The sequence below is a fragment of the Megalobrama amblycephala genome, linkage group LG13 (assembly GCF_018812025.1).
Source record: "Megalobrama amblycephala isolate DHTTF-2021 linkage group LG13, ASM1881202v1, whole genome shotgun sequence".
NCBI classification, from domain to species: Eukaryota; Metazoa; Chordata; class Actinopteri; order Cypriniformes; family Xenocyprididae; genus Megalobrama; species Megalobrama amblycephala.
In genome coordinates this window covers 21,827,351-21,853,245 of record NC_063056.1, presented here as the reverse complement: position 1 = coordinate 21,853,245, position 25,895 = coordinate 21,827,351, and the positions used below count along the sequence as shown (strand labels likewise).

The following is a 25,895-nucleotide window of genomic DNA, read 5'->3' as shown; positions in this document are numbered from 1 at the left end:
ATCTAATTTATTCATTTGATGACAAAGATGAATTTTCATCAGCATCATTACTCCAGTCTTCAATGTCATATGATCCCACAGAAATCATTCTAATATGCTGATTTGGTGCTCAAGAAATATTTTTAAAAATATTTTTCACTGTTGATAAAAGTTGGCAACATAAGTGCTGCTTAATGTTTTTGTGGAAACTCTGTTCATTTAAGAATACTGACAAAAATGATCAAAGTTAAAAAGGTTATTTATTTGAAATAGAAATCTTTTGGCACAATGTAAATGCATTTACTGTCTCTTTTAATGCGTCCTTGCTAAATAAAATGATGAATTTCTTTAAAGAAACTTACTGCTCCCAAACTTTTGAAAGGTAGTTTATTTCATAAATTAGATAAGACATATTTAATAAATAATATTATACATTTTAATAAATAAATGTTTAATATGTAATTTAATATATTTGCTGAACAAAGCCTGAGTCTTGAAGTTTTTAGTCCTCAATATGTCCTCATAGTCATCAGTGCTAAATATCAGTTAGCCTTAATGTGGCATTTTCAGGGCAGCCTAAATCACTAGATATTACTGGCAGGTTGCTAAAATAGCTCATAAATTGGCACTGAAATTCTGGTATCAAAACAATTTTCCGGCTACAGCGCTTGAGGGGGAAAGGCATTTCTCTCGAATGCCATTCATCCTTGGTGTTCCAGTCCAAAGGTGTCTAATAGAAAATTCCAAGCATAAAATCTTGAGATAGATATGAGAAAATAAGTAAATCAAATAATTTTCAATATGTGGCTATCTGATTCACTTTAGTCAAGCTATCAATGTTCCAACTAAATAAAAGGTTTAGACTCTGAGTGTTTCTGGTTGTTCACAATGACACAAGTTTTATGTCTTGCAGTGTCCGCTTTGTGAAGGTCAACTGTTCAATTATAAGATAAGATCATGATCTGTTCAAACTTTAAATGGGGTGGAGAACTCTACTGAGAGCTGTTTGTGTTTTTGCCAGAGCTCCCCAACACCAGCTTTATTTTCATGTATTGTTTCAAACCAGGCATTCAAGTTGAGTATGATTTTATTTACTGAACTTACTAACATTTGCATGCTGTGAATATGTTGGACCAAACCACACAATGAGCTCCTTGAGATCTTCATCATTTACTCATATTGTTCCAAACCTAACTCACTTTCTACTGGAGAACACAAAAGAAGATATTTAGAAGAATGTTTCAACTGTTTATGTCCATACAATTAAATTAACTTTCACTGTACGGTGAAAAACTTTTCCACAGAAGAAAGTCACACAGATGAGGGCTTTATTACTGTAATTTTAAGCTGATCTCTAAGGACTGAGGGATGTATGACACACAACTGGATGCAAGTAGTCATTTAATAAGTTTAATATCATCTTACACAGTGTCTGTGGTGTTCAGCATAGAGGAGCATGTCATTCTTTACAGTGCAAAATCTAACATTAAAGACAGGACTGGGGCGATGCATTACATTCGGCATGTGCTTGCAGTCAAAAATACCCCACTAGCAGGGCCTGCCATCAGCTACAGTATAAACATGCATCGCAAAAGTAAATGTTGCCTTTTGGAATTTTACATAGATCCCCCACCAACAGGCCGTGTTTCATCAGCATTCCTTGAAGACATTATTGCTTTTGTCTATGATATTGTAAGATAAATCATTACTTCTTATATTTGCTGAATAGGTATTGGTGAATATGTTGGATTTTGAAATCAGGATGGGGATTTGATAGCTTTTGGGGCTTCCTCATGTTGAGGGAGATGTAGTGTTTATCTATGCAGTGAAGGTTGTAAGTATTGTATGTGTGTCATTGTTAAAAAATCTGTACATTAAGAAACAGTATAGAAACAACAAATTGAAAAGTATGTGCCACTGGTTGCCTGCCTATGTGAAATCCATGTTCAAAATGAAAGAACGTAAGAAGGTTCTAGCTACGTTACACATCACAGGTGAGCTTGGGATGGGGTTCTGAGATGGTGTGAGTACAGGCGGAGGCGTTCACATCTCCTCTGCGCACAGCACCAGCGCCAACTCTGTTCTGTAGAGCTTGCCTCCGTCAGACAGAGCCATGATGGCACTCTTATACGTCGGGATTTTGTTGACTTCTAGAACCTGTCAAGAGATCAGAAGAGGATGTTTAATGATTTTATTGTCTGTCAATGTGGCATTAGATTCAGTGACATAATTGTAGTCTGAAAGGCTTTGTTCAGACATGCAGCAAGTACATAATGTTATAATGTTGCAAATGTTTTCTATTTCACATAAATAGGGGTTCCTTTGAACTTTATATTTGTCAAAGTATCCCTAGGAAAAAAAAAAAAACATTAGAATGATTTCTGAAGGATCGTGTGACACTGGAGACTGGACTAATGATGCTGAAAATTCATTCCAATATATTTTAAAATATATTTAATATGTAATAATATGTCCATAATACTACTGTTTTACTGTATTTTCAATCAAATAAATGCCAAATGAAAAAGACTTTCAAAAACATTAAAATATAGACCCCAAACTTTACATACCTAATGGTAGTGTAGATATGTAATTTTTTAAAAGTATATTCCATGTTCAGACTCTATTGGCAGCATCTGGGCTGCTATTAATTCCCACAGAAAATTGACCCATACCTCATTTTGTAAAAATAAAAAATGCAGTTATGCACTTGAAATAGAAATCTGAGGGGGCAAGAAAAAGTAGTAGACTGCTAAAACATGATTTTGGTAATTATCTTTGAGGTTAGCTTAGCTTATTAGCTTAGCTATATGCTGATTGACAAAAATTCACCTTTAAAAATTAGTCTTTCTTTTCCTATTAAAATGGACCAAAAAACAAACAAACTGATGACTAATGCTGCACTACACAGATTTTTGTCAAATTAGATGCTCTCTAAAATGAAAATGGCCCTACTCCAAGTCAACCTGCAACCAACTAGCAAGTCACTAATCATGGCTCATAGTGATGTAAATAAAGCCTGTTGGCTATTTAAAAAAAATATTCAAACATAATGTTTAATAGGAAATACATTGGCATGAGAAAGAAAAGCAAACTTCTTGGCATCTTCAAACTTTGCTGAATGCTTTGCCCCACAGACATCCATTGTAAGTGCATTTCTATATGTGTTAAAGGTGCCCTAGAATCAAAAATTGAATTTACCTTGGCATAGTTGAATAACAAGAGTTCAGTACATGGAAATGACATACAGTGAGTCTCAAACTCCATTGTTTCCTCCTTCTTGTGTAAATCTCATTTGTTTAAGACCTCCGAAAAACAGGCGAATCTCAACATAACACCGACTGTTACGTAACAGTTGGGGTGTACGCCCCCAATATTTGCATATGCCAGCCCATGTTCAAGGCATTACATAAGGGCAGCCAGTATTAACGTCTGGATCTGTGCAAAGCTGAATCATCAGACTAGGTAAGCAAGCAAGAACAATAGCGAAAAATGGCAGATGGAGCAATAATAACTGACATGATTCATGATATCATGATATTTTTAGTGATTTGTAAATTGTCTTTCTAAATGTTTCGTTAGCATGTTGCTAATGTACTGTTAAATGTGGTTAAAGTTACCATCGTTTCTTAATGTATTCACGGAGACAAGAGAGCCGTCGCTATTTTCATTTTTAAACACTTGCAGTCTGTATAATGCATAAACACAACTTCATTATTTATAAATCTCTCCAACAGTGTGTAATGTTAGCTTTAGCCACGGAGAACAGCCTCAAACTCATTCAGAATCAAATGTAAACATCCAAATAAATACTATACTCACACGATCCAACGCATGCATGCAGTATGCATGATGAACATCTTGTAAAGATCCATTTGAGGGTTATATTAGCTGTGTGAACTTTGTAAATGCACTGTTTTATAGTCGAGAGCTCGGGGGGGCAGGGAGTGCGCGGTTTAAAGGGGCCGCAGCCTGAATCGGTGCATAGTTAATGATGCCCCAAAATAGGCAGTTAAAAAAATTAATTAAAAAAAAACTATGGGGTATTTTGAGCTGAAACTTCACAGACACATTCAGGGGACACCTTAGACTTATATTACATCTTGTAAAAACTGGTTCTAGGGCACCTTTAAGAAATGTTTGGTTTTTTTTACAAACTGAGCGACTGAAGTTTTCTTAGAGCTGAACTTGTACTGAACCCAAAGTTTTCCTTTTTTTAAACTGATAGTTGTGTACCACAGTAGTTTCCTCCCTTACATCCCTTCCTCCCTTCCTCCCTTAAAGTTTCTCTATCCTGCTCTAAAGTGAAGAATTTGTATGCAAACCACATGCAGCAGAGGGAGATTAGATTTCTGACTAGTATTATCATTTATGAGTGCTTGAAGAAATTTGTTTGTGCCCATCATGGGCTTCAACTGAGAGCCAGAATACATCAACAGATCTCAGCAAATGAAAGTATGAAACCTCAGATTAGCCTGGTTTTTAGATGCGTACCTTGTTGTTTTTCTCACAAAGGTCTTTGAGGAGGGCGTCAAGCTCATTTTCGTCCATGTAGCCGTTCCTGTCCTGGGAGAGGCAGCAAGCATAGTGAACATTAACAAGCACAGATGTGTGACAGCCACTGAGGAAACTCAGCGTCATGCCACTTTACCATCATTTCCTGTATTCTCTATTCAGACATTAGGGACGCCTCATGCAATGTTCTCTAGGGAGAGATTGGAAATCAGGGCATTAAGGATCGGTTTTGCACACAGAGTCAATGCAATGACATGCTGGGTCTCGGGGTGCACATTTGGTGCTCTGAAGAAATAATAGTCAGAGAAAGTGGGCTGTAACTTCATTTAGATGGCTTGACACATTTAAACGTACCCATGAAAAGGTAGTATACATACTATATGTAATGGCTTTGGTTTAAAGGAAAAGTTCACCCTCAGTTTTTTTTTTACTTTTTTTTATTCACCATCACGGGCGTAACTACAGACAGTGCAGGCAGTGCAGCCGCACTGGGGCCCGTGCGGCGGGGGGGGCCCGCTGCGCACCCGGGCCCTGCCCACATCGCAAGTGGGCCCCTGGCGATGAAGTGTCTCGTCAGGATGCTATATTATACATTCATTTTTAACCCATAATAATAAAACCGATTTAAATGACGTTCTTCTCGTTTTATTAATTTGAGGCCGTTTCTATTGCGTTATTTTGATGACAAATGTGAGAGAACATAATTGTAACACGAGAGTAGAGCGCAAATTTCTCTGTTTTCTCTCAGGCGGATATCTTTCACTAGGCAATTCACAATGACGTGCATTCGTTCTCATAATGGTCTCACGGCTCATGCTCTCGCTCACATACGTGTGCGAGCTCAAGCCTTGTCCTGTCCACTCCGAGTGAACCTTCTTGCTCTTTCTTTAGAATTGTTTTCTCACCTTGAATTAATGTTGCCGTAAACTTTCAACCACCAGACTCTCGATTAAATGAAGAATAGCACCGTATAGGCTAGGGGAGCGCGGTGCACAACCTAACGCGGAGTAAGTAACACAGATATCACTGAACATTTACAACGCAAAAGTAAATTTCTAAAGTTATTTTTTTCCATCTCTGTTTTTTTTTTTGTGTTTATTTAAAATAAGACAAATCTGATATTATTTAATCTTATTTAACAGTTGAGACTGTTATTTAATGCTAACCAGCAAATCCCAGTTGTGCAGATGGGGTGCTATTATAGCCTATTCTATAGCCTAATTTTATAAATTCTTTTGAGAAACCATGAGAAAAGGGCGACTAATGACTCACAGTCAATCTTCAGAAATTATGAATTATTATATTTTTAACTAGCCTACGCTGTATAGCCTAGCTGTATGATGTGTTTGCTATCAAACTCAAAACATTGTATAGGCTATTTTTAATGATTAAAAATGCCATTTTTTATTATTTTTGTATTAATTAATTTTTTGGACATAATGTTTTAGTTTAGATATTTTTTTATTATATAAGGTAACATTTTAAGCTGTCATTTGGTCATGTTAATCTTAATGCGCCTCACCTTTGGGGCATGTTGTCACAATTCACTTCTAAGAAAAAAGTATCCTATAGGCTATAGAAATTATAAGGACTCACCTTTTCGTTTCATGAGATAGGCCTAGCATTTGCGATCTGATTTGTTTTTGCCAGTTCTCAGTTATTAAAGTCTATATAGTTATTTTGAGATAAATGCTTATAAATATGTATTTATTGAATTATTTTATTTAGTGATCTATCAGTTCATCAGATCTTCTATGATGTGTGGGCACACATCGACAGAAACATTGGAAACATCAAATTAAATGCGCTGAGTTTGAAATTGTAAATCACACGTCATTCACATTCTACCGCTTATTGTTGACTATTTATAGGCCTACACCCCTAAATGTTCCCGTTTCTTCCCGCCCGGTATTTTATCAAAAATGGCAGTAACAACCAAAAGTGTTTAGAAATATTTTGAGAAAACCATTAAAATTATTCCACACAGGGGCGTAACTACAGACAGTGCAGGCAGTGCAGCCAAGGGGGCCCATCGTAATAGCCTGCACTGGGGCCCATCATTATTAAGTTACGCCACTGTTCACCATCATAAATAAATGTAATTTTTTAAATAATAATAATACATATAATTTATATTAATGCTTATATTATATATTATTATATTAAATTTGCAATAATACATATAATTTTAAACACAGTTCTTAGTCATAAAATACGTTTATAGCAATCTGTGGATTTTCATTTTTGAATGAACTACTTGTATCCATACGCATCAACAACAAACTTCATGATATTATACTGTTTTAGTAGGCATCCAGATATATCAGAAAAATAAGTCCATGAATCTCCATAATTTTCATAATGCGGCCTTAAATCACCTCTTAATGAGTTGATGAAAGAACAAGCTAGCCTGTTGCATTGACCCAGGGCAAACAGTATGTGGCCAAGCCACATGTCTGCTAAATGCAGACCAGCAGTCGGTGTGTCTGTAATGAAATGCCTCAGAGCTTTGAGCATATGCCTCCTCTAATGCTGCATCATCGCGCAGTGTTTTCTAATAGCCCAAAAATGTGTATGTGTGCATTTGAGCCAGTCTTCATGTGAGTTTGCAACCCGAACCTGACAATCAATAAAGATCAGGGGTGCTGTCATCAGCAGTGAGGAATTTGCCCTATTCAGGGACACAGTAATACATTACAATGGAGCCAGGGCCAAAAGCTTCAATGGTGTTGGAGGTGATATCCAGAAAGAGCACTGTCTTTGCATACTAATGACTGCTTTCCTCAGGCCTTATACAATTGGAGACACTGTGGCTGATCTATGCATGTTTGGTTATGCAAAAATATCAACCAGTATTAAGTTTTGGCTTGACTTATATTAAGGTGGCCAGGCATAGAGTATTTTGATGATTACATCATTTAAATGAATGATTGATCAATGCAAGAGACTTACCTGATCATACAACTCAAAAATCTTGTTGAACTCTTTTCTGGCCATTTTTACCCCCTGATGAAAAGATTTGTTCAGTTTTAGGTGGGTATGGGTAAATCCAGAGCATTTATGGCTTAATTACTACTGCAGATGTACCTGAAATTTTAGTAGAAAGTTTTCCTGGTCTGGTAACAGCCTGTTAAAAAGAATGAGAGAGAGAGAGAGAGAGAGAGAGAGAGAGAGAGAGAGAGAGAGAGAGACATGCCATATTTCGAATTTATATATCAGAGTTAATAGCCAATGATAAATATTCATAACGAATTTGCAAGCTCACTAACCGTGCCATTTCTGACAGACATAATTTCCCATCTTTATTTGAATCAAAAATTTTCAGCTGTAAAAAAAAACAATATTTATTCCCTTCAAAATGGGGAAGATACAGATGTATTAGTTGAGCTCTGTAGTTCACTTACCGTAGTCAGTGTGTACTCCTCTAATTTCTTCTCATCATATGGTTTTTTAGCCCTCTGAAGCAGATCTTTCAAAAAGTTCTGAAAAACATTAGATTTCAGCAAGGATGTATCAAATTGATCAAAAGTGTACTGTTTTTTTGATGAAACAAATGCAGCTTTGCGCATATGAGACTTTGGATTTTTACAAAAGTAAAAATCCCATTCATTTGATTTTGTTCATCAATGGTATATGCTTTTGTTGAAGCCATCAGCCTGCATTATTTTAACTTATTTTTTAACTTATCATGTTCAGCAGCAGAAATCCTGGTAGATAAACTACAAAACTACAAAAACTACAAAACTCATTAAAGTGGTTAAAGGTGCCCTAGATTCAAAAATTGAATTTACCTCAGCATAGTAAAATAACAAGAGTTCAGTACATGGAAATGACATACAGTGAGTCTCAAACTCCATTGTTTCCTCCTTCTTATATAAATCTCATTTGTTTAAAAGATCTCAGAAGAACAGGCGAATCTCAACATAACACCGACTGTTACGTAACAGTCGGGGTGTACGCCCCCAATATTTCCATATGCCAGCCCATGTTCCCAACATTATGAAAGTCATTAGACAAGGGCAGGACGTATGGATGTGCACAGCTGAATCAACAGACTAGGTAAGCAAGCAAGGACAATAGCAAAAAATGGCAGATGGAGCAATAATAACTGACATGATTCATGATAACATGATATTTTTAGTGATATTTGTAAATTGTCTTTCTAAATGTTTCGTTAGCATGTTGCTAATGTACTGTTAAATGTGGTTAAAGTTACCATAGTTTCTTACTATATTCACGGAGACAAGAGCCGTCAGTATTTTCATTTTTAAACACTTGCAGTCAGTATAATTCATAAACACAACTTCATTCTTTATAAATCTCTCCAACAGTGTAGCATTAGCCCGTTAGCCACAGAGCATAGCCTCAAACTCATTCAGAATCAATGTGAACATCAAAATAAACACTGTACTTACGCGATTAGACATGCTGCATGACGAACACTTTGTAAAGATCCATTTTGAGGGTTATATCAGCTGTTTGAACTTTTTTTTTATGTTGTTTAAGGCAAGCGCGAGCTCTTGGGGCGTGGAGCACGAGAATTAAAGGGCCACACCCTGAATCGGCTCATTTATAATGATGCCCCAAAATTGGCAGTTAAAAAAATGAATTTAAAAAAATCTATGGGGTATTTTGAGCTGAAACTTCACAGACACATTCAGGGGACACTTTAGACTTATATTACATCTTTTTAAAAAAAGTTCTAGGGTACCTTTAAGTACACTTGTAGCTGGTTGGTATATTTCATAGCTTATAACTCTTGAACAAAGGCTTTAAAAAAAAAAAAAAGGGTAACACTTTATTTTAGGTTCTCTTAACTATTTGCTTATTAGCATGCATATTACTAGAATATTGGCTGTTTATTAGTACTTATAAAGCACATATTAATGCCTTATTTTGCATGAACTTATTTTACATTCTTAATCCTACCCAATACTTAAACTTAACATCTACGTTACTAACGATTAATAAGCAGGAAATTAGGAGTTTATTGAGGGAAAAGTCGTAGTTAATAGTTTATATGTTCCCTATATTATAGTGTTACCAAAAAAAAAAAAATCCTTATGGGGAAAAATGAATGGGGAAAAATACTTTGTAACTAAGGCTTCTGAAAAAAGTGGGCGGCCATTGTGGCATATAACCAATTTTGACTAATCAGCATCTAGGACCAGAACTATTCATTTTATGTTCTGTATTTTTGCTCTCAGCATTTCCTCTTCCTGCCGGAGGTCCATTAGTGGGTCCAAAAGCGGTCCAGTGTTGACAGATTGCACTCATCAAATCACTGACTATAAATCTGGCAGATGTTCAAAGAAACCATTCTCCATTTTAATTTAAATGCCCAAATCCGCAGCGCTTGCTTTAAACAAGCCCCTTTGAAGGGTGCATATGGTTGTTAGTGTTGATCTGGAAATTAAATATTTTGTTCAGTTTGTTGTCATACCCTCCAGTCCACATGCTAGAGAAAGACCTAGATTGACTTCTTAAGAGGGAAGCTCCAGTGCCGGTAATCCCATATGGCTACGATTGACCTTATGTCTCTTACATTTTAGAAGGTACGCGTTGCCTTCCAAGGTGATTTAGGTCAATTATTTGTTGTTAGGTTTACACTTTAAAAGGCCAAGGCTTGTCCTGAGTGATATTATTAGACAAGATGGTGAAAAGATAATAGGTTGGAATTGTACTTTAAGTATGCTGGTCAGCAAGTTTGTGTGCCAAGTGTCATAATGCTTTACTGTTTGCCAAACCTAAAAGGGTTTAACCCTCATGTCCATGTTTGAGATCTGAAGGCCAATTTAATAGCCCAAATAACAAACTTTTAAGTAACTGGGTGATACTTCATGACTTTTTCTAAGCATATGAGAACAGATTATACTGAAAAGCTGCAAAACATTTTACATATTAAGACTATTAAGTGTTTTTCTACAATGTGTTTTTGCTCAGACAGAACCAGAAATGTTACTGTACTGAATAACGAGTCACTTTTTTGAAAAGTGCATATCAACTTTGTGGTAAAATAGAGGGTTAAAGCGGTACTGTAAGTGTGTCCTGGTTAGGTCAGAGCAACATATGTTTTGGAGAGAAAATAATAGGTTTAAAATTACTATTATTATATTTCCACCAACAGCATTGGGGTCTTCACACATACAGTAAGGAGCATAAGAAAGTCGATCTCAGCAGAACATGGTTAGATTCCTCAACGGAGATGTTTGCTCTCTGAGCATATACAGTATCATTTGAGAGGTTAAAAGTTTGCTTCTCACCTTAAGTTCATCAGATTCGATGTATCCACTGTGATCAGCATCATAATTTCTCCAGGCCTGGAAGAAAAATTAATAACATGGATGTGTTACAGAAAACTGCAGTTTCGGCCACCTTTTTAAAAAAAAAAAAAAAAAAAAAAGAGAAAATAAAAAGACATATAACATTTACACTACTGTTCAGAAGTTTGGGGTCTGTAAGATTTTGTAATATATTTGAAAGAAGCCTCTTATATGCTAACCAAGGTTTATTTGATCAAAAATACAGTAAATAAAACGTTTGGTTGCAGAGTCACAAACAAGAAAACAAAAAGTTAAAAAACAAGGAGTAACAAAAACTTTCTTTAATGAGCAGAATCCACAAGCACATAAGGAGATAAAAAATAACTGACAACGAAATAAAACTTACAACAGAACAATGAACCGAATAAACTGAGGGCTTAAATACAGACAGAGAGTAATCAATGGAAAACAAAACAGGTGCGTAAATTAAAGCTGCAGTTCGTAAGTTTTGCCTCTTTGTCGCCATCTCTGTTTGAAACCTGCAATTGCAGTTATTTGCGGAATTATCATCTTTACATGGGTTGTGCATTGGCACGGCTCCTCAGTGCGGATTAATCTAACCTTTGCTGTCAGTCATCACATCTGTGTGGATACTGAACTTCGGAATCACAGATTCTACGTCTTGGAAGTATGACCAAAATAAGAATTTTCACCGGAAAATATCACCTGAACAAGTAAGTAACATGTCTGCCACTCTTGATCAATAAAAATATTGATTTCTTTAAAAAAGCCTTACTGACCCCAAACTTTTAAATGGTAGTGCAGACATTATGTTTACCTAAATATATTGCTCTGTATGTTTTTAAAAAGCACTAATTGTATACTTAAAGACAATAGTATTATCTATTCTCTAGTCAGCACAGGTTGTTTAAATGGTGTACATTTTAGAATCACCTCCATAAATTCTGCACAAGACTTCAGCTGTTGTCTGAAAAATAGCAAGAAGTTTTCCTCTGTGGGTAGTATTTGAACCAGCTGTGAAAGACATAAAGAAAAAGTTAATTTTTGCACTTTCAGATTAATGTAATGTGCATAAATTCCTATGGGAAAGACAAGTTGACATGTCAGCTATGAAGGAATGTTAGTGTATGAAGTGTCACTGTTCTGAACAGGTTACAGATCTGACAATGTGAACAAACAAATCTGTTTTCACAACTGATGTTTTGATGGTCAAATGTAGCTCACAGTACTTGGATGAAAGCATTATATAAATGAACAAACATTTTTGATCTTGGGTAAATCAACACAGAGCAACGTTAAGCTCATGTAGTTTACTGCAATGTCAACATGACAAACCTTTCTCATTTTTTTTGGAGCTTAAACACCACAGGCTGTGTCTGCCAGTCAATATTGCAGGTGCCAGACATTTGGACAGTCAAAAAATCTCATTAACTAATTGAAATAAAAAATATATATTATTTTAATATAGCATACGGTTTTAGCTTCCTTACCTCAATGATACCTATCTTCCCATCAGTTTTTTGCTCATATTTCTCTACAAAGGCCTTCATTTTGTCTGTTAGTTCCTGAAAAAAAAAAAAAAACTTTCATGCAATACAGTTTGCCACAGACTTCACTGGTTACAATCAAGCTTCCGGCTGTAACAAAACATTTCTTCTGCCTTCTAAAAGCCATTGATGTGTAAGAACAAATAACACACAGACAGATGGGATATGCTGCTATCTTCAGCCCTCATTGCACAATGCTGATTGTGTTTTCATACTGCTTTTGATACAGATGAGCAGAGTTCTCATTCCTCAAAAAAGCCTGCCCATCTTGGCATAGGATGCAGAGTGGTGACTGTGCAAAAATCAGTAAAATAATGTGAAACACCTCAGTTCATTCACATGATGTTTCTGATGAAAGTTAGACCCCAGACTCCAGAGTTTGTTCCATCCTCTTGATATGCCAATAAACTGCAACCCACCAGGTTTTCTAAACTTTTGCCTGTTTACCAAGAGTTAGATTCAGTGAGAATCAATAGGGTGGCTGAGACAAATGAAAGCATATCCTCAAGCAGGCATCTCTGAGAGGACATTGCACTGGCGTACTGCAAACTTTAAAATCAAGTGTATACTAAAATAAAATGTTCCCACTGCATTAGACATAGGGTCATTAAAAACCCCCAAAAAAACCCAAAAACAAAACAAACTTGATGTTCGGCCTAGGAAAATTGATATCTTCTCCCTTTATTCAAATATTATTTAAAATTGGTTAAAGATTTTATAAGCATACTGCGTAGTTGTGCTTGGAGTCAATTGTTTTATTTGTGATAATTCAATGACATACCAAATTGTGTGGAGATCATTTTTGGCCAGGATGTCATACAATACACTGTGTGCAGAATTATTAGGCAAGTTGATTTTCTGATCATATTCTTTTTCCAAGCACATTTTACCAATTCTAAACACATTAATCTTAATAACTACTATTCATTTTGTATTTAATCATTTATAAGCGATATATAATTGTTTATGAGGGCTGGAAATGAAAAATGCCTTATATTCAGGTGTGCAGAATTATTAGGCAGGTTTTCTTTTATAGGCAAAATGAGCCAAAAAGAGATTTAACTCAAACTTAACTGAAAAGTCAAAAATTATTAAATACTCACAAGAAAGATGCAATACTAATGCAGTACTAGAAATTGCAAAGGTAAAGCATGACCAAAGGACAGCAAAATGCTCACTGGGTCAGCGGGGTCATACAAAAACAGGTGGAAAAGAAAAGACACGTTAACTGCAAAATAGTTAAGAATTCAGGTGAAGAATTAAAGGTCCCGTTCTTCGTGATCCCATGTTTCAAACTTTAGTTAGTGTGTAATGTTGTTGTTAGAGTATAAATAAAATCTGTAAAATTTTAAAGCTCAAAGTTCAATGCCAAGCGAGATATTTTATTTAACAGAAGTCGCCTACATCGAATGGCCAATTTGGACTACATCCCTCTACTTCCTTCTTTAATGACGTCACTAAAACAGTTTTTTGACTAACCTACGCTCACAGGAATACACAAAAAAGGGGGCGTGGTCTTGTTGCGCTCCTACGGAGAAGAGCAAGAGTTGCGTTTGTAGAGTGTGTTTGTCGCCATGTCGTCGAAACGCTGTTATTTTCATCCCGCAGTCCAATCACCTTTGTTTGGCCTTCCCAGGGACGCTGTACTTAGAGATCAATGGTTACAATTTATGTTTAACTCGGTTCCCGAAAATTATAATCCACATGTAAAACTATGTGCAGCACTTTCCGGGCAAGGTGCGCTAAACTGCTGTCGAATCACAACACAGGAACCGCTGGCACAATCAGAACTCGTTACGTATTTCTGAAGGAGGGACTTCATAGAACAAGGAAGTCATCAGCCCGTTTTTATGACAGTGGAAACAGCGGTATACAGATAAGTAAATTATGTGAAAAATACTGTGTTTTTTTACACGCGAAACATGAACACATGTTATATTGCACACTATAAACACAATCAAAGCTTCAAAAAACCACGAAGAACGGGACCTTTAAGTGTGAAACCATCAGGAACCCTTTAGTCTCCAGCGCCACCATTTTCCAGAACTGCAACCTACCTGGAGTCTCCAGAAGTGCAAGGTGTCAGGATCTCAGAGACTTAGGTTAGCTAAAGAATCCAAAAAAATGACCCTCTCTTAATAATAATCACAAGCTGAAGTGTTATAAAATACATGAAGACTGGGTTTTTTTAGGCCTTATAGACAGACAGCTTGAGAGTGACTCCTGAAGGACCAGCACCACATCCTCTTGTACCACTGTTTGAAGAATTTATCTTCCAGAATCTGGCAGTAAGTTTTGGAAGATAATTTTTAGTCCATCTCTGCAAGACGGACATTTCAGGATAAGAGATGGACTAAAAGTGAACTCCCACACCTTACTGCCAGATTCTGGAAGATAAATTCTTCAAACAGTGGTACAAGAGGATGTGGTGCTGGTCCTTCAAGAGTCACTCTCAATCTGTCTGTCTATAAAGCGTATTAAAAAAAAAAAAATAATAATAATAATAATAAAAACAGTATTCATGTATTTTATAACACTTCAGCTTGTGATTCTTATAAAGCCATTCTTATTTAGGTCTTATTAGATTCTTTAGCTAACCTAAGTCTCTGAGATCCTGACACCTTGCACTTCTGGAGACTCCAGTAGGTTGCAGTTCTGAAAAATGGTGGCGCTGGAGACTAAAGGGTTCCTGATGGTTTCACACTTAATTCTTCATCTTAATTCTTAATTCTTTCTCTTTTCTTTTCCACCTGTTTTTGTATGACCCCGCTGACCCAATGAGCATTTTGCTGTACAATGGTCATGCTTTAACTTTGCAATTTCTAGTATTGCATTAGTATTGCACCTTTCTTGTGAGTATTTATTAATTTTTGACTTTTCAGTCTGAGTTAAATCTCTTTTTGGCTCATTTTGCCTGTAAAAGAAAACCTGCCTAATAATTCTGCACACCTGAATATAAGGCATTTTTCATTTCCAACCTTCATATCACTTATAAATGATTAAATACAAAATGAATAGTAGCTATTACGATTAATGTAGTTTAGAATTGGTAAAATGTGCTTCTATTTGCTTCTATTATAGAAATATTTGTCTGGAATTTTATTTATTTATTTTTTTGTCAGAAAAAATTACACTGGTGACCTATACTGTTGAATATAAACATAAGAATAATAGGCCTTTATCACACTTCCGCTTTCGAAAAACGGAAGCTTCGATTAGGAGCGTAAAAAAACTTCCGCTTAGTATTGGCTGTGCCCATAGCACGGGAATGTTGTGATTTATTTTTGTAAAATTTACCACAGATACTTGTTCTAAAGACACCAACCTCTGTTTACAATCATTAATTGAGTATTGTGAAACAAAGAAAAAAGGCGTCATAATATTCTGACGCACATTTCGTTATTTAAAAGGGAGCGTGGAAGCCATTCTGTATGTGTATGCACAATACTTCAGAGTCTTATCACCTTACAGAACTGCAAAAATACAATACAAACAACATATCACTTTGAAGAGCTTTAATTAGACAAAGCTTAAAATATTAATACAACTAAAGTCTATTTTGAGTGGATTCAATTAAAGGTTTGGGGGAAATTTATTGTATTAAACAAAAATATTCACTTTTTTTTTTTTTTTTTTTTTTACCTTTTTTACCTTTTTTGGACTTACTTTAGGATGCTGGCATCAAATTTAAGTTGTTTAAATAAAGGAATATGTCCAGGCCATAGATGATTATTCAAAAATAACAGGTTTGATTATCATAAACGAATCATATCCTCCATGTTTGAGTGCAATATTGGATAGCATTATGCTATAGACAATAATGGGTGGTTATATATTGCAAATATAAACAATGTTACACATTCACATGAAAGATGACATACATGGTAGGATATCATGTAAGTCTAAATAAACAGTTTTAAATAATACAGGTGGAAATTCCTTTACGCTTCTAATCAAAGCCGGATGCGACGACACGCATACTGTGATAAAGGCCTATTTTTTTAGATCTCTACTCGTTTATTGTATTACAATGCAGTTTGTCATTTCTTACATACAAGCATTAATCTTATTACTTATCAATGCTTTTGTCAGGACCCTTTCTTTCTCTTTATCCATAAGCCCAACATTGCTGAACTGGTGATGGTATCTATAATGGCTACTAAATGATTAATGAAGGTAGACTTGTGAAACTCTCTTCTATATAATACATAGAGGATTCCATATGATTGACTAAAAAGGCCAATTGATTAATTGCACAACCATTCTGAAATCCTTGTGCTCTGTGGTTTCATTCTGGAGAACTTGTTCATCCAAATTTTTCTGCTTCTGCTGACAGTGAGGACAGTGAGGGAGGGATAAAATCAGAACATAATTTAAAGGAATTGAAATGAAAATGAATCAGTTTAGGTCAAGTTTTCCTCTTTCAGATGATGACGAACAGAGCGAGTTTACAATTTTAGTAATGATTAGTTGTAATAATAGTGGACTACTTTTAAAGTGAGGCCTGACATAAACCAGCTGCATCTTCTCTTTCTATTTAGTATTAAACAAGAATGAAAAAAGTTAATAAAATGTTAAAGATTTTATTTATTACATTATGGGTCACAGATAAGGTGTGTGAATTAATTTGAGTCTACTAAAAAAAAAATACCCATAAATGTAATCCCAGTTTTGCCTAACAGGGTGGTCTGAACAAGCAATTTAATACATAGTGTTTGTCAGCTTAATGCCTTTATTGATCAAGAATTATTATTTTGATGCTTTATGCTGTTGTTGTTGTTTTTGTCATCATTGTAAGCTATTTGTTGGGTGAGGTCATATTTTTACTCATTTGACATTAGCATGTTGAGGTCCATATGACTGCATTTTAAGTAGGCCTTATTCAAAGAGAGTTAGTCAAGCAAACCTGAAGTAAGGTGGGCACAAATGACACCTGGACAAATGCACAGAAGTCTGAATAAATTAAATTGTTATATGCAGAGGCCCATGAGAGACATTTAGGGAGCAGAAAAGCACAGCAAGATATCATTAGAAGTGTGAAATGACCCAGTGGCTGCTTTTCTTCAGTCCTGTCACAGTCCATCACCTTCTCTTTACGCCTAATAGAGCCGTAACTCAATGACATGGGAATCTCAATAAAGCAAAACCACTGGACACCACTTCAGGGACAACATGGAGGACAAGAAAGTCACTGTTTTATAATGTCAGAACAACTGCACACCTATTTGTATTCTGCAATTACAAAACACAGATGGTGGGACTGCTGGAAAACTGAAGGTTGCAGGTTTGCGCAAAGTGTCATACTGTAATATACTGGTGTTTTCTGGTGAATTTTAATGCAAGAAACATATATTGGTATTATTTTGTATTGTTAATATCATTTCTTTAATATTTTCTTTTTATTATTTATATTAATGTTTTATTTAAATTTTATATTAACAGTGTGCTATTATTTTTATTTGGTTTTGTAGCCAGTAGAGAAAGACTATGCTTATTGTTGTTGAGGGGAGTCGTGGCCTAATGGTTAGAGAGTCAAACTTGTAACCTGAAGGTTGTGGTTTCGGTCCTCAATACTGACAAGAAAATGAGGGTGGGAGTGCTCTTTTATACCCTCAATACCCACAACCAAGGTGCCCTTGAGCAAGGCACCCCTAAGTGTGAGTTTTTAAACATTCAGTGGTTCCCTTGAACAAACATTTCCAATCCTTTACTTCCAAGGGTCCTAAGCCACCTGAGCAATTGCTATTGAGATGAATGTAAATGCTTCCTACAGATATTAAAGGTGATACAGATGATCTTTTCATCGACTGAGAAACCAAAGACTGTTAGTGAGTTTTTGAAATGAGGGCATGCGTAAGAACAACCCCCCTCCTTCACAGCTCGTTTCGAGGGAACGCCTCCCAAAACTCGTGCAGGAGTATTGGAACACGAGTGTTTACCACCGGCATTCGCTGTGTCGTGTTAGTGGATTCATTATGTCGGACTCACCGCAGGTAACTCATAATCTGCAGTTGTTACTCCTGACAAAAACATAGCATGCAGCGCCTGTGGAAAGTTATTGGAGCGTGCACGTCTCTCACAAGGAACGTAATGGCAGTGATTGACAAGCCAGAGGGCCAATCGTTTACGCGATCATCACGATTGACTGATGTTTTTAAGGCCCTACCTCGTGAACAGATGATGTATATTAATATTATTCCTTTCAGTGCACCTAATAAATAGTCTTTTATCAGTTAGTAAAGACAGTTTCAAGTAATATTGCAAAAATGTATAAAATAAAACATCCTCTGTAGCACCTTTAAGGCCCGATCACACCAAGAACGATAACTAGCTGATGAACGATAAAAACGATGACAGCCAATCAGAACCCACCAGACTTTAAAGAGGTAGAACTTTTAAAGTGCCAGACGACAAAACTGCAGCACGTGCATATAATAAACAGAACGTTGTTGTCCGCTGGTGTGGAAGCTAATATAGCTGTCACGATCACCAGCTGAAGGGCCCTGGTTGTCCACCAGAGGGCACTCCCCTATTGTTCATTGCCATTCCATCAAAGACTACATCCCCCCATAATCCTCTGCCCTGTTTCATCATCACTGATTGCCTACAGCTGTTACTCATTAGCCTCATTAGCTCCCTATAAAAGCCTGATCAATTCTGTCACTCATTGCTAAGTCTTGTATGTGTCTATACTATTTCTATCCTGTTTTTCCCATGTCCTGTTTCTCTTGATTCTCTGCCTGTTTGTTCAGAATTCTCTTTTTGCATTAGCCCTGTACTCAGTTATTGTTTGGATTGTTTTGTTTGTGTATGACCGTTGTCTGGTTTTGGACTACGATTGTGGATTACCCTTACAATAAATACCGCGTTTGGATCCTCAGCCTTCGTGTCTCAGTGCAGTTCATGACAATAGTTGTCATTTTAGTTATCATTATAGTTATTGTTCTTGGTGTGAATGGACCTTTATAGTCTATAATCTGATCCCATAAGCCTTGAGACCTTTAATACGGCACTTAATCTGGGTTGCTTGGGGCGAATTGTATAGTGAGTGTCCATAGTAAGTGTAGTTTAACTGCTAAATTGCTACTCTGACCTTCATGATGGAAGAACTGAAAACTTCACATTTATTATTATAACATTCATTACAGTCATTCAGTTACCAATTATTCAGCATCTATTCAGTCATTCTTGGCCCTTATGAATGTTGTTTACTTGGCAATTTCAGCATGTGCATTTTCCAGACAAGAACAAACCATCATTCGTACCAGTAATGAGTTTCATCCAAGGTCATTCCACTACATCAAGTCTGCATGCAGTTCCCTCCAATGAGGCTTTGGTTCTTTTATCTTTGTTTTCAACAAACTGTGCATTGCTGTTCTTTATAGATAACAGCATAACCAGCAGATTGAAACTACAGAGGTATTGTAAAACAAACGCAAATGAGGATTTATCCTCTATGAGGCAAATGAGGGGAGGAGCCAGCAGCAGATGTGCATGGACACAGATGGAGAGACAGACTGACTCTAACGTGCTGACTGAGACAAACTGGGACAAAGTCTCTGTCCTCTATCAGAGCTTTTAACAGGTCTGATAACAAGCCACTCCATCATATGATACAGCAAAGGAATTCACCATCATTTATTATAAATGCTAGCCTGGAGACAATGTGTATGCAACTAAAACCGCAATATCTTCTAAAAAGGTCATATAGTTTAAGCGTCATTTTGATGAACCAAAATGAGATCCATTTAGATGAACTGTGACCATAACCAACACCTCACAACCTTTTTATTTTCTAAAAAAATAGCTGTTTTAAACTTGACATTTGCTATGTATCATCATATTCTAAAAAGTTGTGAAAAGATTTTTTTCAAAGCAGTTTAAAGACACAAACTAGTAAAATGTTTGGGCGTGGTCCATTTTCACTTACTGACATAATATTTTCTAAATGCCTAGTCCAACATTCATAAAACTGGACTATCTAACACCAGGATAATGCATGAAATTTTGTCTACTTCTGGCCATAGGGGGAGCTACAACTAAAAAACAGAGCATTTTGGGGGGCTGAAATTCAACTTTGTGTTTTTAAACTGTGAATTTTTCCATTGAAAATATTCTGAATTTTGGTAACATTTTAGTTTAGGGTCCAATTCTCACTATTAACTAGTTGCTTATTAGCATGAATTTTACTAAGATATTGGCTGTTTATTAGTACTAATAAAGTATATTATAAAGTATAAAGTATATTAATTCCTTATTCTGCATGCCCATATTCTACATCCTACCCAATACCTAAACTTAACAACTACCAAACTCACTATTAATAAGCAGTAATTAGGAGTTTATTGAGGCAAAAGTCATAGTTAATAGTTAGTTAATAGTGAGAATTGTACCCTAAACTAAAGTGTGACTAAAATTTCATTATTAAAAATTCACCTACCAGAGTTCATTTTCAAAATATTCAGTCTGTTTGAAAATACCACCTATAATTCACCTTTCTCTTTATAAATTTGCTTCCACAAATTCAGTGGTTCAAAATTCATCAGAATATTCAACATAGCACAACCAGTAACTGCAGGAATTTATGAAGTCACTACCTTATTGCCTAATCCTAACCCCTCCCCCACACCTAATCCTAAACCTACCAATACTAGGGGGTAATAATTTGGCGGGGTCAGAATTAGAAACAACAGAGGAAGTTTGCAATCTGCTATTAATCTGATAGCTGCTTGCAAATCAAACAAATGGCCATCAAGGGTCATTACTATTTAAGCAGAATTAATTTGTGTGTATATATGTGTGTGTGTGTGCTTGTTTTTTATGATTTATGAGGACACAAATTTCTATAATGACATGGGTATTACACTGGTATTACAATGTAAGCATAGCTTATGAGGACATTTCCTGAGTCCTCATAATTAAAATGTATACACATACATATAATTATATATAGAAAAATACGAGGACATGTCAAATTTCATCATTTTCCTATGTCAGGGGATGTTATATTTGAAGAAAATTAATAAATAAATAAAGCTGTGTAAAATGCAATAAAGATATTTTAAATTTTTCACAAAAACAATTGTTTACACAGGATCCCTATTTAAAGATTTGTCTATTCTTATCTATATTTTGTCATTTTCTCCAGAAATATATATTTTTTTTTTTTGCTTGGACCCCAATAATTGATGCTAGCAGCTGTATTTAATAATCATCATTTTCATTAGTTACCACTAAGTGTCATTCATGTTATTGTTACGCTTATTATTAAGGTATACTGTGTTATCAACACAATATTTTCTTGAGATGTGTCACATAAATCCAGCTGATATCACTACACAGCAGATTTAAAAAAAAAAAAAAAAAAAAAAAAAAAAAAAAAACTGTGACTTACCAATCCTGCTTGTTTTCGTGCTTGTTGAAGTTCTTTGATAAAATTCTGCAACTCCTTCCCCTCGATATATCCATTACCTGAGAGCATTTACACCCCAAATCAGACACAATACAGTTTCAATTCAGATGTGCTTTCATCAGTCTGCCCAAAAGTATATTTCAAAAACATCTGAAATGACTAACGATCTATCTTTTGTCAGATTTTGACATCCCCACAGGTAAATGCATGTCAAATAAATTAGGCAAATAATTTTAACCAAACTTTTGGAAACCATTTGCAAAGCAGGTGGCAATAATAATCCCATTTTTTTTGTCTTCCCCAAAAATGTTTCAGTTCATGAAATCCACAAAATAAGGAAAGAAATTACCATCGTTGTCATAATGATGGAATATATCCAGGAACTGAGAGGCTGAGATCTCTACTCCTTGAAGGTACGCGTTTGCCATGTTCTCTCCGTGTATGAGGCGCTGATGCTGTGAGACCGATGCTGTGAGAATGGCTCTCTGATGTCTCCAGTATTTAAGTGAAGTTTCACCCTCCCCTCAGATGATGGCAAACGCCCAGCACACCTCTGTCTCCGCACACCGCAGGTAGCGCGCACGTAGTGCTGAGCTACACAGATGTGAGACGCATTTAAATCAGGACTTCCTTCTGCGCGGATGTCACAGACTCCAACAGAGCACGTTGACACTAATAAAACTCAAAATAGGAACTGTGGAACGTCTGTCGACAAAAACAAAACAAAACAAAACAAAAAAAAACATGACATGCATGAAATGCGTTGTATGGAAACGGTGACCCGTGCGCTCATAATGACAAAAAATGTGTCTTACGGTTTTGGAACGACGTGAGGGTGAGTAATTAATTACATAATTTTCATTTTTGGGTGAACTAACCCTAGTTAGTAGGCCTTCTTTACGCCTGAATACATAAGCATGGCAACACGTGCTGCGAGATTAGGCTACTATTGCAGTCAATTTTGGGCAATACGATAAAGCATGACAAGTACTGTCATTGTCATTATTTATAGATTTGTACATCATAAATATTTCAGTAAACGTTTTGTGGATTATTTAAATATCATTTTAGATAACGTTTAACTAACGGCATGTCCTAGTAATACCAAATAACAATATGCTGCTGTGAGGTGACGAAAACTTTGAGAGTTTACACCCTGAAATTTTCATTTCACTTTTAATAATTTGGCAAATGTTTAAGAGTGCTTTAAAAATGATGGAATTCCTAGTTGCTCCCTCAAAGTCAATGTTCTCACACTGATTAATCATTGCATCGTGTGCCAGTTGGGTCCTTAGACTTCCTTAGCTTCCAATTGAATGTTTAGTGAGCTAGTGTACATCTTTTTCTTTTTTTTTTTGACAGAACTTTACTTTGGATAATTATAGAGTTAAATTTTTTGTTCAAAGGCTTTGGGCCTTCGCAATTCAGACTGGTCCATTCAGGGTTGGATAACTTTGAAGTTTTGTGTGCTCGGTGTATGTGCTTTGTGTATTTTTTTCTTAGTGCTGAACTTATAGAATTAATTTTTCTTTTGCCTCTGTGGGCATTATTCCCTTGTTCGGTTGTCTTGTTAGTTTTCTCATATTTACAGAACATTAATTTGTTAAAATGAGCAATGACCCATGAGATAATTGCTCTCCATATGTTAATTAATGAGGCTCTACCCAGACAAATGACGGTTGGGTCTCTGATCCTCTGTCATGGCATCCTGCCTGGCAGGTAGGCAGGCACAGACAGACAGATAGACAGACAGTTCACCACACACAGTCACCCTCATGCAATTATAAACTTCCCTGGTAGTCTGGCAGAGTGAGTGAAATGAGCTTAAATTAGACTACATGGTGCATCCAGATGTTGTCACAAATCTGCTGTTTCTTAGGTCCCTTAGCTTTCAGAACATTAGTGGTTCACAACACAGAGCCAATGAGTTCATACAGACTCCTGATCAACCTGTTGTGACAATTACTATAACACTCTAGAGAGAGAGAGAAGCAGGACAGTGTGGCATATGCTTGTGGTGTTGGTCACTAATTGCTGTATAGACACACAGATGGGTTGGCTGGCAGTTGTAGTGTGAGCCTAGGCCATTATGAAACACTCCTGCTGAGTATTGTTGTGAGGAGCTTACATCACGCCTTAGCAAGTAAACAGTGACACCTGCACATGAAAACAACTCATCTACACCTCAGATGCTGAGATATACACCATATGATACCTGCAATCAGAGTTGAAAACTTCCATTCTACGACAGAAAGCCGGCTCAGTATTGGTCACGTGAGCACCATGACACATGCGTGTGATGCTGACGCAGGAGCTGGCGTTCTGACGTAGAACCCAGAAGTGCTGCACTGTGTTTAGGAGAATGACATGAAAGTGAAGAAATTGAATGAATTTGTTATTTAATTTTTTTGTTTTTATACGCACAAAAAGTATTCTCGTCGCTTCATAACATTAAAGTTGAACCACTGTAGTCACATGGACTATTTTAACAATGTCTTTACTACCTTTCTGGGCCTTTACTCGGACTATTGGAGGTCAGAAAGCTCTCGGATTTCATCAAAAATATCTTAATTTGTGTTGCGAAGATGAACAAAGGTCTTACAGGTGTGGAATGACATGAGGGTGAGTCTTTAACCCTGTAAGCTAAAAAAAGAAAAATGGCATCTGAAAGTTGCAATCCAGTTTGTGTGTAAATGTACATTTTTGACTGATGTTTTCCACTTTTGATGTCATTTCTAGTGAGAAATTACTATTGTAATAATTAAATATTTGCTTAGTTTTCACCAAAGCTCTCTATTTTGCTGTAGATCATTAAACCGTTACGCTGCTTTTGAAGTCTGTCCGAAATTCATGAGGTACCTTCCTGCAAAAATGCTGCCTGCAAAGTCATTGCCTGATAAGGCAGCGAGGCAACACTTCAGATGCTTCAGAATGTTTCAGACACAGCTCTCTTCTCTTCTCTGATGATGTGTTTAATGACGCGAGGGATTGACAGGACAACCTGTCAATCACATGATATCAAAGCAATAGCAAACGATAATGATCCAACGATCCAATCCCAATGGACAAAATCAAGTCCTGCCCAACATTTTTTCCTGTTCAAGAAGCCATTTCACTCTGCACTACTACGTTAATAAGAAAACTAGTTTTCAACACAGCTGTACAGTTTAGTGGTTCGTACAACTTTTTATAATTGCTGTAGAAACTCTCCTCACTAAAAGATGCCTTCAGTGTACGTTATTCATGGAAAAACAATTTATCCATTAAGCAGATCATTGAGCAACCAGTGGGAAAAGGGAACCATTTTCTTTATTATTTTTTGTTTGTCTTGATTACTCATATGCCTATTTTAAATTACATTCCTTGCTTGCTAATTTGACTTTTTTTTTTTTTTTTTTCAAAATAGAAATGTCTTAATTGAAATTATTGTAATGTGTAAAAACATGCTTGCATTACTATTTTGCAATAATTTGTATCTCGCTCAAAAACTAATTTAGCTTCGCACCCAAATTAATTGCCAACTATTTTTAGGAAGTCAGATTACAGCCAGCCTCAGCCTGGACGTCTAACATAAAGAAAGTACTTTTTTTGTCCTTCAGATCCTGAAGATGCAGCAAATACTACTGCATTATCAAATCTGTGACAGCTGAGGTGTATCAGCAACCACACAGACATTTTGTCCTGGGGATTTTTGGAACACCTTCTATCCATAAAGACATTTGGGAGGAAGTAGCAGGTCTGGATTTCTCTGATTATTCCACAATAAGCAGTTTCGTCCTTGCTAATGTATGTGTGAGATTAAATGGTCGAAGTTCAGCCTTATGTTTAGTGAGCGATTTAACAGTCTGAATAGAGTTTTAGATCCGTCTTTCTAGCTGAACTTTCAAAGACCCAAAGAATGTTCAGAGGGGACCAATATTTCATGCTGACTCCAAAAAAAAAAAAAAAAAAAAAAAACCTAATGCGAATTTGGGCCCAGTGAACTTTTGGTTTCTGCACTTGACATTCAAGGAAAATCAAAGAAGGTTGTGCCCTCAACATTAACACAGTCAAAACTACTGATTAAGTAAAAATCCATTTTATTGATAAGAATACTCATTATAAGATGGTGCTAATTAGAAGAATAACTTTTGACCCTGAGAGTTGCATCTTAGAAGA

The 25,895-nt window shown here is 36.1% G+C and overlaps 1 protein-coding gene across 1 annotated transcript; it reads right to left on the bottom strand.

Annotated features, from left to right (window-relative positions):
- Nucleotides 1-1,363: 1,363 nt before the first annotated feature.
- On the bottom strand, nt 1,364-22,620 carry calb1 (calbindin 1). Its single transcript, XM_048152491.1, has 12 exons — nt 22,553-22,620; nt 22,087-22,442; nt 21,720-21,796; nt 12,269-12,343; nt 11,712-11,792; nt 10,758-10,814; nt 7,899-7,976; nt 7,764-7,819; nt 7,582-7,621; nt 7,447-7,500; nt 4,474-4,545; nt 1,364-2,136 (listed from the first exon to the last, which is right to left on the bottom strand). Exons 2-12 carry the CDS (start codon nt 22,163-22,165, stop codon nt 2,023-2,025), a joined length of 783 nt encoding a protein of 260 aa, XP_048008448.1. The 5' UTR covers nt 22,166-22,442; nt 22,553-22,620; the 3' UTR covers nt 1,364-2,022.
- Nucleotides 22,621-25,895: the final 3,275 nt, after the last annotated feature.

Bases quoted from the DNA above. Each gene is read 5' to 3' on its own strand.
- calb1 (XM_048152491.1), bottom strand. From the start codon at position 22,165: ATGGCAAACGCGTACCTTCAAGGAGTAGAGATCTCAGCCTCTCAGTTC. The intron at 21,797-22,086 runs GTAATTTCTTTC...AAATGCTCTCAG, and splicing joins CCATCATTATGACAACGATG to GTAATGGATATATCGAGGGG. The intron at 7,820-7,898 runs GTAAGTGAACTA...TTTTTTTTACAG, and splicing joins AGGAGTACACACTGACTACG to CTGAAAATTTTTGATTCAAA.